Raw genomic sequence first — 20508 nt, 5'->3', positions numbered from 1 at the left:
TTATGTTGAAGATTTGCAATAATTCTTGTGTAGATTTAAGACTATATTTGCTAGATAGATACGGACTTTAGGGGTTTTGTTAAGGAATATATTGGAATAGTTAATTGTGATATAATAAGTTGGAGAGAACAATTAGGTTTATGTATTTTAACCATACTTATTACAATAGAAAAATGCGAGCATGAAAAGTGATATGGTTAAGCTTAAACATGGAAAAGTAAAGGACTAGTTGTTAAAAATAGATATTCTATAAAAAATATAATAAATTTATAATTTAAAATATTGCAGCATTGATTATATAATGCTATAAATTGAATTAAAAAACAATTCTTAATGCTGAAATATTTTAAGTTATAAATTTATTATATTTTTTACTAGAATATCTTGTCGTTTTCTTTTCCAGTTTTAACAACTAGTCCTTTACTTTTCCATGTTTAAACTTAACCACATTACTTTTTATGCTCGCATTTTTCTATTGTAATCCATAATTTTTCCAGGCTTCCAATAAATTCACTTGTTTTTTGTTTAATTTCAGTCTTATTTTTTTGCCCCATAAACGCTAATAATATATTAATAATGTACAACACTCGTCTGCTTTCAATAAAATCCCACCAATTATCTCCCTTTCGTGATTTCATTCTCTGTTTCACTTGTTACTTCTCTTTCCGCGACAGCAGTGAATTAGTAGCAACAGTAGACCCTGGAGCGATGTGTTTGCTATGAAAACCAGTCATAAAAAGTGTTGCTCGCCTCCTTAGTTTTTTTACGATTTTGAACACCAGAAAATTCATTATAACTTTTGTTTTACTGAACGAACATTTAAAATTTTTTGTCACAATATAGCTGACAAGGTGATCTATAAACTGTAATAATTGTTTGAAATTTGGTCGATAAATGAGTGAGCGGTGAAGCATTAAAGCAGTTCTAAATGATTAAAATTGCCACCATATATTCAAACACTACCGTGTTTGAATGATAAGTAACCAGGGTTGTAATCACCAATTTTTTGGGAAGTTGATAATTATCTCCCTCAATTAAAAATCAATAAAATACTAAAATCGTTATTATTTTGCACTACTGAAATACCTTTTTATGACTTAAAAGGAAATATTTACTCTGAAATTGAAAGATTCTGTAGGTTCGGTTCCTGGACCAACATTTAGCGAATTCTTTATGAGTGATCTTGAAAATAAAATATTTAATAACACTATTAAACCCCTATTTATGCACAATATGTTGATAATATTCTAATTCTAGCTGACAATAATAAACAAATATGCAAACTTTTCCCAAAATATGAATGTTCTTAAATTCACATTAGAATTAAATGTAAATTATAAAATCTCTTTCTTTGAAGTTCTTATTGACAACTCTAACAATACATTTAACACTTCTAATTATAAAAAAAAAACAACTAGCTCAAATTCTTGTCATTTAAATCTTCAAGAGGGGATTCCCTCATTGTTACAAATGTCAAAACCCATTAAACCACACAAAACTAATCACCTTCACTAAAAAGCATTCTTGAACTAAAAAGTATAAAACAAGTCCTTATTAATAACGAATTCTCTAATTATATCATCGATGAACAAATAAAATTAATGATTCAAAATTTAAAAATACTACTACTACTACTATTACTACTACTACTACTACTACTGCTACTACTACTACTACTACTACTACTACTACAAATAATCATAATAACTAACATCACGTCTCAAACTCTTTTAACATATACTACTGTAGGTAAATGTTACCCCAAATTTTCAATTGGAAGAAAAGGCTATGAAAAAGATTATACACAGATACATATCCCTAATTATTATTAATATTATTGTTGTTGTTGTTTTTGTTATTAATAATAATAATAATAATAATAATAATAATAATAATAATAATAATAAATTAAACTCATTATTTACTATAAGAAATTTCCGATCCAAAATCTTATAGTAAAAGCAACTCCTTCACAGCCCTAAAAACATTAGATAGAACCAATGTTATCTATAAGTTTAAATGCCTTTTGAAGGAATGTAACTCCCATTATAAAATTAAGTTAATAACTACATTGGTTTTATAACTACTACTGTATCCCGCTGCTCACCATGCATCTTAAAACTTTTAGCTCAATTTACCAATATGTACAAAAACATAACTGCACCTCCGACTTAAGGCAAATCCTAATTAATAACTCTAAAATAATACATTACGAACCCGATTTAAAAAAGTAAAAAATACTCAAAACTTAACACTCTACAATTAATAATATTGCCTATGAAACTAGTAACAATATTTTAAAATGGTTACCGCAATACAATTTTATCTTGTGATACTGATTCTGGCATCACAGAATTTAAATTGTTAATGTTTCTCCTATAACAGTCTAAAAAGGTTCCTCCAACATGTAAATGACTTCATGCACCCGTTTCACAGCCACTTTTTGAAATTCTCTTGTTTTCTCTTTCGTGTTTATTTGCTTTTTTACCTTATGATGATTGGACTGGAGAATCGAAAACGTTTGTGATACATATGGAAATTATATATATTTTTATTTTAACACAAAAGATCATAAGAAAAATTAAAAAAAATAAAATGTATAATTAAGGAAAATCTTTTTGTTATTTTAACAATATTTACTTAAATGAAAAACTGCTGCCTAAATTCACAATATATATATATATATATATATATATATATATATATATATATATATATATATATATATATATATATATATATATATATACTGTATAAGCAAAATCAAGACTTCAAAAAAGGTGTTGATAGCAACAAGAGGTGTATTTCATTTTACGTTACAATTGTTTCCATGCCAGATCGACAATTCCAAACATTATGGTGTTTGAGAATTTTCACAAAAACCAGCATTTCTTCAGACATTATGAATAAAAACACTCTTGACAATAGAACATTGTTTAAAGGAAAAGAAAAAGGAAAAATTCCCTTAACGGAAAAAAAGCATGTGAAAAACATACATTCTGGAGGTAACCTCCGTGAAAAGCACATTTAAATGTTAATATATCACCTAATTTTCGTATCCTTATTTAAAAACAAAGTCATAAGAAGTTTCCACAAAATCCCTTAGTCATTTTAAAAAGTTTTTTTAATATATCCCATTTTATGAATTCCTAAATTAGATTTCTCTATTTCTTTATTTCACATAATTAATTTTAAAAAGATTTTTTAATTTTTTATTTCTATATATATAATATGGCCATAACAACCTTGCATTAACGTTACGGTTAATTTTAGTTTCGTATTTGCTTATTAGTGACAAGTAATGTTTACAGATTATCCATTGTTTTAATACTTAGATTTAAAACCATTTTAGGTTTAATGTTTAATTGAATATGAGAATAAATAAAAAGACTGCATTATATATATTAACCCTTATACAACATTCTAATCTATTAATCATTATTTAATATTTTAAAATTCATTATCATTCTAATTGAATATGTTTCCATATCGTTACTAAAAACAATTGCGAATGGAGATAATCCAATTTCGTAGTTAATTCTGTTGGAAAAGAGGTCAATGTTGGTTCCCCATAACAGCTAAAGGGAGATAATTAAGGCCGTTTGATGTTTTCGGTCTGGTGATTACTAGAAAGCGTCTATGATTTAATAATTAATTTAATTAAACAGATTGCTACGATAGCTTATTTAACAAATTAAAAATATAAATTATATTTTTAATCTTAAAAACTGTTTTTTTACCCATGGGTTTAACCTGTATCTGTTATTTATCCAATAACAACTTGGGTTGTCCATGTCTTTAAAGCCAGAATTACAATTCGTGTGTTGTATTCTTGGGTATCTGAACAAAATAGTATATATCCTCTAAATATTATTCTGACAGCAAAACCACCCAATAGCTACGAATGTGTTTCACTCCGATGAGAAGGTGTCTACCCCTGCTTTTATGGGTAAAAACTTTTAGAACAAAGGGTAAAGTAAATAAATAAATAAACCAGCATGGATTCTACAAACTTTAGATGTCAGATGACAAAAAGCAATTAGATTAATTTCCAGTCCACAAATTGCTAATTTAATTTTTTAATAATAATTGCTAGTTTATTGTTAAGTTGTTTTATTGATTTGAAGAGGGTATCACTTATTTAACCATCAATACTGCTACAACTAAATACAAAAATGCTCACAGTTATGGAACAAAAATTTCCATTCTTAGATGAGCTTTATACTTTATTTATATTTCTTACCCGGTTTAGAATAATAGAACCTATATTTGCTTATTAGATTTGGATCCTTCATTTAGATTATATCATTCACAGCTATTTAACTCTACATTAGAATCTAATCCTTCCATCCGAGGATCCTTATTGTCGTAAATGTTATACCTCAGTTGTGTATATATATATATACAGTCATCCATATACAGTACTGTTTCGCTGTTATATATATATGCATATATATATATATATATATATATATATATATATATATATATATATATATATATATATATATATATATATATATATAACAGTACTGTATGTGGATGACTATATATATATACACTTGTGCCCGATATTATTCATACCCCCCTTTGAAAATTGAGTTTATTAGGTGTAACTTTGTAAGAATTTATTGTTTACGTCCATATTGATACATATTCTTAATAAACCTCTTCTGATCATTTTCGTCATTTTAAAATCTCGGGATACTTGTAATAAAAGAAATATACAGCTATTTATAAAATCTGCAATGTTCAAAAATAATCATACCCCCTTATTTTTTCAGTATTAATCGAGTTTCTGACTGTTTGTTTCCTGTTTGATTCTTATTTTGAATGCTTTTATACAACCTTTGATTAATTTCATTTCGTTTTTTGCATTTTTCAGAAATTAAAATGATATCAACTGAAAACCAATAAAAGAATAAAAATTATTAGAATGGGGAAGAAAAAAGAGCTTAGTAATGATCTTAGGACTAAAATTGTGAATTCACATAAGGATGGTTTAGGTTACAAGTCAATTTCCAAGAAATTTGAGGTCCCTACAGAAACAGTACAGAGCATCATCAAAAGATTCCAGAGCCACGACACAACAAACAACTTGATTGGTAGAGGAAGGAAAAGGAAACGGTCTGCTAGAGCCACCAGGAATATTGTAAGAAGTGTTAATGCAAATCCAACTACAACTACTAAGGACATTTTAGAAAATCTGGAGTCTTCTGGCATAAAAATATCAAGGCAAACATTGCAAAGGACTCTGCATGAAAATGGTCTGAAAGGAAGAAGACCAAGAAGGACTCCATTGCACACCGGCAAACACCTTGCAGCACGTCTAAAGTTTGCTAGGACCCATGTGAATTCTCCAGAGTCCGTTTACTCAAGTATTTTGTGGACTGACGAAACAAAAATTGAATTGTTTGGCCATATGGATGCTTCTTACGTTTGGAGGAAGAAAGGAGAAGCTTACAACCCAAAGAACACCATACCCACGGTGAAACATGGTGGTGGTAACCTAATGTTTTGGGGCTCCTTTTCGGCTAGTGGTCCAGGTAGTTTGGTCAAGATAGATGGAACCATGAAGAAGGAGCAATATTTGGAGATACTCCAGAAAAACATTAGACAGGATGCGGAGAAGCTCGGTTTAGGACCAAACTGGGTCCTTCAACAGGATAATGATCCAAAGCATACTGCCAAAATAGTCAAGAAATAGTTTGAGGATAATCAAATTAATGTTTTTGAATGGCCTAGCCAGAGTCCCGACCTGAACCCTATCGAAAACCTCTGCCACATATTGAAAACTGAGGTTAAAAAGCGGAAACCTAGAAATTTGAGGGATTTGGAGAACTACTGCATTGAAGAATGGTCAAAAGTCAGTGTTGATGCTTGTAAAAACCTTGTTGATAAATATCCAAAACGGTTATAGGCAGTTATTAAGAGTAAAGGGCATGCTATTGACTATTAGTAAGAGAGGTATGAATAATTTTGAACTAGTGCCATTATTGTTTTTCTTTGTATAATGTTTCAAACTTGCATAATTTATTTATTTGTTGAGTTTAAATTAAATGCTTATGCTTGATTTATTGTTTGAAATCCCTTTAATATTGTCTACCTTCTGGTTTGAGCAATATTCTTATAGAAATCTCAAAGATCCGAGGGGTATGAATAATATCGGGCACAAGTGTATATATATATATATATATATATATATATATATATATATATATATATATATATATAGCAGTACTGTATGTGGATGACTAAATATATATATATATATATATATATATATATATATATATATATATATATATATATATATATATTACACCCTCTTTATTTCCTTGTATCCCATTTCTCCCTTTTCTCTTCTTTTCTCTTTCTTTATATCTTCATATTTTGTTTTCATATTCTTAAATTTTTCATTTCTTTGTTTTATTAACATTTTTCTTATTTTTCGTCTAGTTCATTTTCGCTTCTATTTTGGAGCCAGTTTGACGTCTTTTGATTTTCATACTGGTTCATTTACATTTCTAATTATTAATGCTAACCTCTTTTATTGACTCAAATTTTTTGGGTTATCTATAGTTTGAACAGTTTTCCTTAAAATCATAGAAAAGTTTTTTTTCTTTAGAATTTATACTACTCTCTGCAGAATATAACATCCCAACATCGGCATTGTGTGTGTGTGTGTGTGTTTTTATTGCTGCATCTTTTATAAACTTTCTGATATGCATGAACATATAATTTATGCAAACCGAATGCTAATTCACAATTTCCTCGTGAGAATCTTCTTAATGAGGAATCCGTAAGTGAATTTCTTCTTCAGCTCAGATTCGATTCAGATCGAATACAGACATCAAAGACTATCTTCAGGATTATTTTACCTTCAGATTGTATCGGATATTAACTTTTGAGTCGTTTTATTTTTATTTTGGTCCCTTCTCATCTGGAGTAATCCGCGAAGGACTTCAGCTGGTTTAGTCATAAACTTTCTATTTTTTTTTCTTTTTGATTCGTTTTAATTATTTTTTATTCATTTTTTTCGTTTTTCATTTTTTTGCCTTTGCGTGATTCTTTTCTTTCTCTTCTTTTTTAATTTTTCTTACATATATTTCCTTATCGTTTGCTTATTATTTATTTTTTTCTAGTTCCTTGTTATTTATTTCGCCATTTTCCTGCATTTCAAACTCTCTTGTCATGCTCTTCTTTTTTTCTTCGCCGTTATACCATCCCCCCCCCATATTTTTCATTTTTCAGACCCTCTTTTAACGCTTTTCTTCTTTTCTCCTATTTTTTTCATTTCTCATCTAAATGTTTTTAAAATCAGTGTTGCCTTTTGACTCCTTTTTTTTGCATAATGCCGATTTTGCTTCTCCTCTTCTGATGAGAAGCATTTAGCTTCGAAATGCCATGGTCTAAAAAGGTTTCTTTCCATTTTCCCTTCTTATTTAATTCTTATTGACCTGATACTGTAATCAAGTCCCCATGTAACTTTACTCATTATCTTTTTAATTTATTTTTTTTAATTTATAACATTGATAATAACAATTTTATTGCTCCCGGACAACATTAAGTAGAACAAAACGTTTTGTTCCCTTCTCATTTACCAAATATACTAATGTAATGCTAGTAAGGAAGCCTTCGCAGTAATGCTAAAAATATGGTTAAAATTTAAGTATGAAGAGAAATGATGTTGATAATTGCAATTTTTTTTTTCTGTTCTATCCTGGATATTTAGAACTTTGGATTATACCACTTATCAGATATGATACTGTTTTATTACTAATATGGCAAAACCATCTATTTGTCTTGTATACAAAAAATAACAAAAGACAAAAAGGTTCTTTCTCCCGAGGCTTTAAACATATCTGTTCCATTCAGGAAACTGGGCACTTTAATTGACCAACTTATGCCTTTTACCAGGTATTGAAACTATATTATTACTAATATGGTTTCTGGAGAACACCATATACTTTGTTTAACAAAAGACAAAGAAGTCCCTTCTCTCAAGCAATGCTACATTTAAACACACAGGATATTGAGAACTTTTCAATTACTATATAACACTTATCGTATATAATAATACTATTATGACTTTTAAGCAACACTAAACAGATTTTCTTGCATAAAATAGTATAACAAAACAGTGATGTTTTTCCCTGATTACAGGACCTTTAAATATACTTGCTCTATTCAAAATATTGAGCACTTTGATTGACTAAATTATACCACTTACTAGATATACTTTATTTTTACTATTATGGCTTCCGGGCAACACCATGAACTTATTTATTATACAGCATGATAACAAAATAATAAGTTCTTTCTCACAGGCAGGGTTTAAACATACCCAATCAATCTAGGATATTGAGCACTTTTTGATTACTACCTGATTCATACTGAGCACTTCATATTATGACTCCCGAGCAACAACATCATAAGAAAGACAAAGTTCTTTATCCTGTGCAACACTGCATTTAAATACATTCACTCTAAAATATTGAGCACTTATTAACACTTTTGAGTTACTATTTACTCTGTTCAGGATATTGATCAATTCGGATTATGTCTCCTGGAGTATACACCATCATAAAAAGAGACAAAGAAGAAATTAATTTTATAAACAACACAATTTTGCGTGATGTAGGACAAAATGCCCTTCGTGACCAGGGGGAATGCAGATTTTACACCAAAACCAACCATAACACAACAGCTAGGAAACAATTTGTTAAAGACTTAATAACCCGTCTGCTCAAATACTGACCAACAACTCCGATCCAAAGTAGTTTTAAATAAACAGGACACTTAGACCTAGGGCTATAGATGAATTGTATTTTTCTACTTAATTATTAATAATATAATTAATCCAATTTTCCGGATAACCATAACGAATGAAAATGTTTTTGACAGTCTTCAATTCATGTTTGAGTTTGCTGGAAGAACACATTCTAAAGGCTTTATATACTAAGGATTTAATAAGCCCTATTTTTCTAGAAGTAGGCACAAATGAGCACCAATGCATATAAAGACCGGTGAAAGTTGGTTTGCGATAAACTGTTGTAAGAAAAGAATTCTTACTACATTCAATTCAAACATCTAGGAAAGGCAAGCAAACTTCATTCTCTTTCTCCATATTAAATGATAATGCTGTGTGGAGAGAATTGAGATTATTGAAGAAAATTTTTACTTCACTCTCAGAAGCAAAGGCTGCAAAAGTGTCATCGACTTATCTAAAATATATTGAGGGCTTCAATATATTACTAAACAGTGTTGACTCATAGAATCCTACAAAAATATCCACTAATGCAGGACCCAGGGGTCTTCCCATCTAAACACTGCCAATCTGACTGTACATAACATTATCAAAGCTGAATTCCACTGACTTAGTACAGATCAACATGAGTTCAACAAATATATTCTTAGGGAAAGGTGGGGGGTTAGATTGCTATTATAAAGTGAGTCAGCACAAATACCAATGGTCTCCTGTAGCAGAACTAGGTTTTAACTTATGTAAATATTCAACCAACCTGAATGAATCGGTAATGCAATATATAGTGTATAGCTTTTTGAGTCAGTCCCAATTGTCTCATGCAAGCCGTCACTTTGCCAACAGAAAGAATTTGTTAAATCATTAGACTTGCTCGGAGATATATTTTCATCATTCTCCTACCCCTCCATCTTTATTGTACGTATATTTCTTTCTCACAGGCAGGGTTTAAACATACTTATTATTATTATTATTATTATTATTATTATTATTATTATTATTATTATTATTATTATTATTATTATTATTATTATTATTATATATTTTATATTATTGTACATATATTTTATATTATTGTACATATATTTTAAATTATTGTACATATATTTAATATTATTGCACATATATTTTATATTATTGTACATATATTTTATATTATTGTATATATAATTTATATTATTGTACATATATTTTATATTATTGTATATATAATTTATATTATTGTACATATGTTTTATATTATTTTACATATATTTTATATTATTGTATATATAATTTATATTATTGTATATATATTTTATATTATTGTACATATATTTTATATTATTGTACATATATTTTATATTATTGTATATATAATTTATATTATTATACATATGTTTTATATTACTGTATATATAATTTATATTATTGTACATATGTTTTATATCATTGTACATATGTTTTATATTATTGTACATATGTTTTATATTATTGTACATATGTTTTATATTATTGTACATATAATTTATATTATTATACATATGTTTTATATTACTGTATATATAATTTATATTATCGTACATATGTTTTATATTATTGTACATATGTTTTATATTATTGTACATATGTTTTATATTATTGTACATATATTTTATATTATTGTATATACAATTTATATTATTGTACATATGTTTTATATTATTGTATATATAATTTATATTATTGTATATACAATTTATATTATTGTACATATGTTTTATATTATTGTATATATAATTTATATTATTGTATATACAATTTATATTATTGTACATATGTTTTATATTATTGTACATATGTTTTATATTATTGTACATATGTTTTATATTATTGTACATATGTTTTATATTATTGTACATATGTTTTATATTATTGTACATATATTTTATATTATTGTACATATGTTTTATATTATTGTACATATATTTTATATTATTGTATATACAATTTATATTATTGTACATATGTTTTATATTATTGTATGTATAATTTATATTATTGTATATACAATTTATATTATTGTACATATGTTTTATATTATTGTACATATGTTTTATATTATTGTACATATGTTTTATATTATTGTATATACAATTTATATTATTGTACATATATTTTATATTATTGTATATACAATTTATATTATTGTATATATAATTTATATTATTGTACATATGTTTTATATTATTGTACATATGTTTTATATTATTGTACATATATTTTATATTACTGTATATATAATTTATATTATTGTACATATGTTTTATATTATTGTACATATATTTTATATTACTGTATATATAATTTATATTATTGTACATATGTTTTATATTATTGTATATACAATTTATATTATTGTACATATATTTTATATTATTGTATATATAATTTATATTATTGTACATATGTTTTATATTATTGTATATATATTTTATATTATTGTACATATGTTTTATATTATTGTATATATATTTTATATTATTGTACATATGTTTTATATTATTGTACATATGTTTTATATTATTGTACATATAATTTATATTATTGTATATATAATTCACACGAATTCCCATTTGCTTTTTTTCCTTTCTTTTTTTACTTGTATATCTGGGAGTATTTGCTATTCAATGATAATTTAATTCGTTTTTTGCATCTTTGATATACCAGGGATTAACTCCTGTCGAGTTTGTTGGTGAAAGGGGCTCTTATGGTTTGTTCGTATGTATACAGTGTATCACAAAAGTAAGTAGATCCTCACATTTCTTCAAATATTTAAGTATATCTCTTCATGGGACAACACTGAAAAAATAAGGTTTTGACACAATGAAAAGTAGTAGCCTGCGGCATATTTAGCAGACTTAATTTATTTTCCCCTCAAAATAACTCCAAATATAGCCATTAAAAGCTAAATCCATGGCAACAAAAGTGAGTACACCCCTTATGTAAAATTGTCAAAAGTAATATACAACATGTCAACTCTCAATATTTTGTGTGGCCACCATTATTATCCAAAACTGCCTTTACTCTCCTGGGCATGGAGTTTACCAGAGCTTCACATGTAGCCACTGGAATGCTATTACACTCTTCAATCACGACGTCGTGGAGCTGGCAAATATTTGAAACTTTGCGCACCTCCACCTTCTGCTTGAAGATGCCCCAAAAATGTTCCATTGCGTTCAAGTCTGGAGACATGTTTGGTCGGTCCATCACCTTTACCCTCAGCCTCTTCAGTAAAGCAATGGTTGTCTTGTAGTAAGATCTGTGCATTATCTCTCAGCTGTCAGTTTATTTATTTTCATAATATTGCGTTGTAATTTGGCTTTCAAGCGCACCTGATGCATATTTTATTTTATTCAAATTAAACCAACGCTTCTATAACAGAACTCACACCCCTGACATTAATCTCGTGTAGCCAACGCACAATTCCCGATATTTCAAAATACAACGTGCGGATCTTACTACTGATTTTTCTTTCTTTACAACATGGTGAGAAAGAAGAAGAAGAAGAAGAAGAAGAAGAAGAAGAAAAAAAAGAAACAAAATACTGCATATGGAGTTTGACTCTGAAATATATTTGAATTATAAATTTCAAACAAGTAAAATATTTGTTTATTTTCGTAATATTGCATTGTAATTTGGCTTTCAAGTGCACCTGATGCACATTTTGTTTTATTCAATTTAAATCAACGCTTCTATAAAGGAACTCACACACACACACACACACACACACACACACACACACACACACACACACACACACACACACACACACACACATTTATATATATATATATATATATATATATATATATATAAAACGTCAAAGAGATATTTGTTTTAGCACTTGTATATTACCCATTACCTGCTTTTTACATCCATTCATTAATGCGTTTTCAAAGGTCAGCAACAAAAGAAAGAGAAGGTAACTAATTACCTGATTATAATAAAAGTTTATAAATTATATACCTGATTATAATAAAAGTTTACTTACCAAAATAAATTCTGATTCATCCTAATTATTCTGGACATTGTTTGGATCCTGTGGTGGAAATCAATAAAGTAAAATGAAATCAGATAAGGTTTTGGGAAAATAAATAACATTTTAAATATATTTTTGCAAGAAGTAACGATAAAGGAAATACAAGTTTCTTATATATAAAGTAAAATCAGTCTTCTCCACTGCACTTTAAAGTTAGCACAGTTTTCACTTTATCTGCTAAGTCATCACATTTTACTCATGTATACCGGTTACATAATTCATCCACACATCCACAGTAAAATAATGTTTTATGTAAAATCACATGGATCGCTACGTTGATTTTAGTTTATAATATTCTGAACATATCTAATTGTGTTTTTTTTTTCGTTTAATTAACTTACTAGATTCGTTTTCTACTTAAAAAGAAAGGAATTTTAAAACTAACAATATGGCATTTTAGGACAAAATGTTCACCGGAAATCAGTACATTAAATAACTACGTTAAATCGCTCAGTATCTACAAACAAGAAATTCAATATTTTACTTACATTTTACTTACAAATTCCAAGTTACAAATGTTAATACTAGATTTTACGTTCCATTCGGTTATAGAAAAATGTTTACTTAGAGGTAAGATAGTGTTTATGATTAGACATTTTAAATTATTATATTTAATCATCAAATATTTTGGATAAAGCTGATATATTCCTGGATAGAGCAAAAAATTTGTTTTTACCAAGAAAAACCTATAACACGCTACAAATATGAGTTTATTAACATCTCAATGAAACTAGTCCCCAGTGTATTTAAAATGTAATACTGAGTCAAATGAGATGAATTAATAACTACTAATAAATACTTGCAAAATAATATTGTGTGACTGATCAATACAAATAATACAATTACATTGTAAGAGACAATCCTTCATTTACTCCTTCAGTCTAACACCTCTTGATAGACAATGTTTTTTTTTTTGCTTTGTTTCATTCGAATATATACTTTTTTATGTAATTGATTAAAACTAAGATTTAAATAATAATAATAATAATAATAATAATAATAATAATAATAATTATAATAATAATAATAATAATAATGATAATAATAATAATGATAATAATAATAATAATAATAATAAATATTCGTCCAACTTCAACTGTAATCTTTACCATCCATCTGTTCTATCTCTCTCATTCTTTCTAAGCTGTCCCCCCCCACCAAAAAAGGACTGCTATGTACTTTCTAGAATTTTCAAATGAAATAATGAGTGTAACTTGCAAAAAATGGAGAACAAGTCAACACTAAACCTGGAAGCACAAACACGGTTATTCATCAGGTGTTCACATATGGCTGAACCGCATTCCAAATGTCTGATGGTGAAAAATTTACATGACGAATCTTAGCTAGAATGTATTGTTTCATGCGGGAATCCAATCTCCACGACGTCCACCCAACATATTGCAAACCACAAATACATTTAAATAAATAAACAATAGAGTTATTATGGTAGGGGAAGGACATCGTCTCAGATTGACGATAGCATAGGTCTAGTGGAAAAAGCAACACAAGTATTCAATGCAAAATAACACTGTCGAACCACCAGTGTTATTTGTTTGGCAAATCTGTCACTTATATTACTTAGCCAAGGTAGGCGGAGATAAATAGGACATTCATCTACTGTACTTTCTGTGACTTTATAAAAATTAGAAACTTTATTCTTATTGTGAATGGCACAATATCTAAAGGCTAGTCATTGTTACACAGGATCCTTGTAATAAATTTAAGCTCACCATTCAGGTAGAACTTAATCATTAAGTGTTTTATATATATATATATATATATATATATATATATATATAAAAGTTACAATAAGTTTACTAAGGTAATCAAAATGGTAAACTTAAAATATATTATAAATATTAAAGAGTTAATATTTACAAGTAAAATAAACTCAGCCAGATATAAAAAGCTCAATAAAACCGAAAAGGAAATAGAGCTTATAATATAATAATGAGTACTTTTCGTTTAATGATTTGGAATTCATTCCATTTGCGCTTTTTTCCAAGGGACTCTGCCTTTTGGATGATTTTGGACCATTTGGAATTTTCCCAGTGGATTGAAATTTTAAATTCGACCGTTTTGGATTTTACCATTTTTGGATTTTTACCCTTCACCGGACTATCCATTCATGTGAAATCTTTTTATTATTTTTCTTTTGCCTCCTGTTCCCCTTACCTCACCCTTTTTTTAACCAAGTAAGATCTTTGACTTACTTGTAGTTTCATTAAATACTTTTATATGCAAAATCCGATCCTGCATTTTGCTAATTCCTGCCCTCTGATGAGAAGGAGAGTATTTCTTCGAAACTCCGCGGATTAAGGACTATCCACTTATCTTTTGCTTCCTTTTTTAAAATTAAATATGTTTTTAACTCTTTTTCAAGATGTCTTTTAACATATTTTATTAATCATTTGTTCATATATATATATATATATATATATATATATATATATATATATATATATATATATTAGAGAGCCCATCTTCTTCGCAGCAGCCTTGGCAATGCTCTAGATGTATCTGTTCCAACCCTTGTTCCCTGTGAACGTTAAGCCGAGGAGTTTGAACAGACTACTTTCAGGTAATGTACCTGTAGCTATAGCTATTAGTGGTTGAGAAGGTTTCTTTCTTGTAATTATTAAAAGAAACGAGCTTTGTCTTGGCAGCATTGGACCACTTTTGACCCCATTTCACTACAGATTGGAGGTCTTCCTCTAGTGTTTCCGCGATTGCTTTAGATATGTATTCATTCATTTTCCCTTCGTGCCTGTTATAGAGTGTAGTGTCATCAGCAAATATAACCATCTCAGGGAGGAGATCATTTATGCATATTAAGAATAATAAAGGTTCAAAGATCGACCCCTGAGGTACACCTGCATTTATATCATATTGTTTAGACGTATGACCATCGGGGACAACCTGGATTCTTTTATTTAAGAAGAATTTAATTATGTTAAGTATTCATCCAGTAATGATATAGAATCTGGAACTCAAGGTGTTAAAAGCAAGATAAGTGTTAATTCTAAATCCATCTTAATCCTAACAACTGCTAACTCTTTTATTTTTTCTCTTGTTTCTATTTTATTTTTTGCATTTTATTTTTATTTATTTATTTATTTTTAATTATATGTATTTAGTATCATTATCTTTGGTTGTCTCAATGTAGCATAAATGTTTAACTCCAATGCTCTGAGCTAACGAAAACGAATGATAAAATAGGTTAGGCAAGATAAATTTTCTGAATTTAACACAAACGAGGATTTTTTTTTTTTTTACGGTAAAAGTTAGAACTTTATTTAAAGCAAAAAAAAAAAAAAAATGAAAAAGTAAATAAATAAATAACTACAATTGACGCATAAAAAAAAACGTGGACAAAGCGAATTCAAGGTTAGTTCTGTCCAGCATAACGGAGGACCTTTGTGGCCTTCGGGCCAAGATCAAAGTGTAGTATCACTTCCGGCAGATACTGCAAGCAAAGACCATATGTGGGGGTAACCCCACATATCAGACCTTGGTCAATGTAGGGGCAACCCTTCATACCAATTGTCACTATCCAGCTCCCATTTCCTACCCATAGGGAGCAGGTACCCTCTTCCCTCCCCCTTCCTTTCTCTCCACATTAAAAAAACGGCCTTGTGCCTAATTTGCTCAGTGGGGAAGCAAATAAATACATCTGTTCCGGCAGATACTGCAAGCAAAGACCATATGTGAGGGCAACCCTACATATAAGACCTTGGTCAATATAGGGGCAACCCTTCATACCAATTTTCACTATCCAGCTCCCCTACTCCCCAGGGAGTTGGTCCCCATTTCCTCTTCATTCCTCACATTAAAAATCGGCCTTGTGCCTAATTTGCTCGGTGGGGGAGAAAATAAATACCCTGTCCAGAAACAAACAAAGAAGAAATGCCAACTTCTAAGGTTAAAATGTTTTCATTATTATTATTATTCATATCTTATATAATACGTAATCCCTTATGTTTCATATTACAAATCCACACATCAATATGGGAGAGGAGACTATTTTCAAATATCGTTCTAAATTGGGAATGGAGCAACGGACTTATAAGTCCCTCGTACCTTTTTTCTTTTTTTAATGGAGAGTGACTTCAATATCCATAACGTGGAATGGCTAACCCACTCAAACAAGACAGATGATGAGGGGAGGTTCTGTCATGATTTTGCCATTGCATATGACCTCACTCAGATTGTTCACGAACCCACCCGTGTGCCTGATACTACTGGTCAGTATGCAAGCCTTCTAGACCTTTTTCTCACAACTTCCCCTGAGCTATGTTCATGTTCTGTTCTATCTCCTCTGGGATCTTCTGACCACTCAGTTGTATCAGTTAAGATAAAAATGAAATGTAATAAGTCTTCAAATGTACCTCTCCATTGTACTGTATATCGATACTCTATGGCTGACTGGGATAGTTTCCGTACATTTATATCTGATCTACCTCTGCATTCCATGTTTAAAAAGGATGTGTCCTCTATAGTATCAGACCTGACCAAATGGTTAATAGTAGGCATAGACTGATTCATACCATCCAGCAAATTCCAACAAAAACCTAACAGCCAGCCATGGTTCTCCCCAGAATGTGCTGCTGCCATCGCGCACAGAAATCACTTTTTCCATAGCTACCATCGTAATAGATGTACTGAGACTAAAGCTGCTTTCAGGACTGCCAGCAACCATTGTAAAAGAGTAATAAAAAATGCAAGATAGCTATATGCTCAGTCCATTAAATCCAAAGTAGCTGAGGAGCGGCTTGGTTCACACAAGTTTTGGCAAATAGCAAACAGGATCCTGAACAGAAGCATGCATTCTATCCCAACCATCATCAATGGACCTGAGGTCATCTCGTCAGCATCAGACAAAGCCAAACTATTTGCCAAGAACTTTGCAGCTAATTCTACCCTATGCGATGAAGGCCATCAACTCCCCGTATTTCCTCCCAAAACAGACAACACGCTATGCAACATACAAATGCCTGTGCATGAGGTCGTCAAGCTAATCAAGAACCTTGATTCCAGTAAAGCAACTGGCCCTGACGGCATTCCAGTTATAGTGTTGAAAAAGCTTCAACCAGAACTTGCCCCAATATTTACAAAACTGTTTAAGCGTTGCCTTAGGAGAAGTGCTTCCTAACACCCTTGGAAACTTCATCAGTATGCCCTGTATTTTAGATAAGTCATCTCTCTCTCTCTCTCAGTACACACCAATAAGTCTCCTGTGTGTTATGAGTAAGCTGCTGGAATCCATATTAAATAAAGAAGTAGTCAACCACCTCAGCAGAAATAACCGTCTTAGTGACATGCAATATGGTTTCCATTCTGCTAGATCTACAACAGATGTCCTAACGGTTATATCTCATAAGATTAGTGAATCTCTTGACAAAGGCTACCTTTCTAGGGCAATTGCTCTTGACATATCAAAAGCCTTCGATAAGGTATAGCATAAGGGCCTACTTCACAAGATTTCCAGCTACGGTATAACTGGAAATGTTTTCTTAATTATTAAATCATTTCTTTCTGATAGGCTTATAAAAGTAGTGGTTGATGGGCAGAAATCAGAAGCCCACAGTATTAATGCTGCAGTCCCTCAGGGGTCCATCCTTGGGCCAACTCTCTTCCTGATCTACATCAATGGTCTCCCTAAACACATACTTAAATCATTCGTTGACATCTATACTGATGACACGACCATCTATGGCAACACATCAAAGACAAAGTTCTCTCTGATTCTCTCTCCTCTGATATTGAGCATGTGGTACAGTGGGGGAAGAGGTGGCTGATCACTTTTAATGCATCTAAAACCAAGCTTCTATCTTTACATCATCAACGCTCTGATCCCCATCTGGCATCAATTGAAATGGATGGCTCTCGTCTTGGGTAGGCTCCATGTTTTAACAAGCTTCTGTGATTGACCTTTACTCCTGATCTGAAATGGAACATGGACATCAAGTCTGTGTCGAAGGTCGCTGGAAAAATGGTAGGATCTTTCTACCGCTCCAGAAGATATCTCACTGCTGATGCAATTCTCTATCTATATAAAAGCCAAGTACGTCCAAGGATGAAGTACTGCTGCCACATCTGGGCAAGAGCTGCTAAAATCAGTCTATCCTACCTTGACAGAGTACAAAATAGACTTCATGGCTTAGTGGGAGATGCCGTTTTCTTTTCCCTGCAACCTCTCTCCCACAAAAGAGACATTCCGAGCTTATCTTTGTTTTATCATTACTTCCATGGCAAGTGCTCGTCTGAGCTCCAATCTCTGGTCCCCCCTCGCCAATCTTTCACGATAAACACCTGTCTAGCTGCAGCCACTGTCAATAATTTTCCCCACTCTTTATCTGTGCCAAAATCAAAACGTAGATTCCATGAACAAAGCTTCTTTCTTAGAAGTGCATGCCTGTGGAACTCTCTTCAGTTTGTCTGTTTCCCACCTGACTACTACTTGGATGTCTTCAAGTTCAACATAAACAAATTCCTGATGAACCGCCCCCTTAAGTAAGACACTTTATCAAATCTCCAATACTAGCGATTACTACGATACGATCCCATTGATTACTGTACATGCAATAATCCTTATCCCCGAGTGGCTTCCAGGCCTTGATAAGTGGTGAATACCACGTAAAAATATATATATATATACTAGCAAAAGTACCTGTCGTTGACTGGGTTGAAAAACAGCCTACAGAAAATGGACTCTGATTTATTAAAGTATGAAAGGAAGAGTTGTAAAGATATAGCTTCGAATTTGGGGTATCAAAACTAAAGCAAAATATGATGAAAGTAAAAATAAAATAGATAAACCCCATAATTTATTATACCATACCTGTTCACACTGAAACACTTATCATAATATTCTGTGGATCTATATTAAAAAAAACTTGTTAAACTTTGTGACATATTTCCATTCTATGGAGATTAGGCGCGAACGGACACCCCATAATTTTATTATACCATATTTCTTCAAACTGAAACATAATTATCAAAATATACTTACGCAGATAGATATGAAAAGTCTTTATTAAAGTTTGTGCCTATTTCCATTCTATGGAGGCCAGGCGCGAACGCAGACCCCACAATTTTATTATACGATTCCTATTTAAGCTAAAACATACTTATCAAAGTATTCTTATGTACATCTATATCAAAAACACTTGTAAACGTTTTTTTTAAATTTAAAATTTTTTTATTTCCATACTTTGTGGACCAGGCGCGTACGCAGACCCCACAATTTTAATGAACCATCGTTCTGCCAGATCAAACATACCCATTCCAATTTATTTTCACTTTGTACTTGTTGTGTTAGTAGTTTGAATTTTAAATTTATCTTTTTAATTTTTATCATTATGAAAGTATTCTATTTCAATTTCACTTCAATAACATTCTTAAATTCTTCATGTTGTAAGGGAGATAACTATGTTTATCACATTTTTATTTTTTGAAGAGAACGTGATTTTCCATAACCACGACAAAGGTAGATGTTTCTTGCATCTCTTTCTATCTAGGGATTTCCCCTTCCTTCCTTCTCTCCTAAAAATGCTCCATTGCCAAAAGTGTGCTTATTCATAAAGTCTGAAGAAATGCTGGTTTTGAAAATTTTCAAACGACATAATGCTTGAAATTGTCGAACTGGACATGAAAACAATTGTAACATAAATTGAAATACACT

The 20508-nt window shown here is 30.2% G+C and overlaps 1 protein-coding gene across 1 annotated transcript in view; it reads right to left on the bottom strand.

Annotated features, from left to right (window-relative positions):
* LOC145242473 (synaptobrevin homolog YKT6-like) overlaps positions 1-20508 on the bottom strand; it is a 73233-nt gene that overhangs the window by 1119 nt on the left and 51606 nt on the right. The window contains exon 6 of the mRNA XM_080105531.1: positions 12777-12824. Within this exon, the coding sequence (XP_079961657.1) occupies positions 12798-12824 (27 nt within the window). The 3' untranslated portion in view covers positions 12777-12797. The remainder of the gene's footprint in view (positions 1-12776; positions 12825-20508) is intronic.

Source organism: Euprymna scolopes, chromosome 21 (assembly GCF_053919585.1).
Source record: "Euprymna scolopes isolate OS-2025 chromosome 21, ASM5391958v1, whole genome shotgun sequence".
In the NCBI taxonomy this organism is placed as follows: Eukaryota; Metazoa; Mollusca; class Cephalopoda; order Sepiida; family Sepiolidae; genus Euprymna; species Euprymna scolopes.
This window is presented reverse-complemented; position numbering and strand designations above follow the sequence as displayed.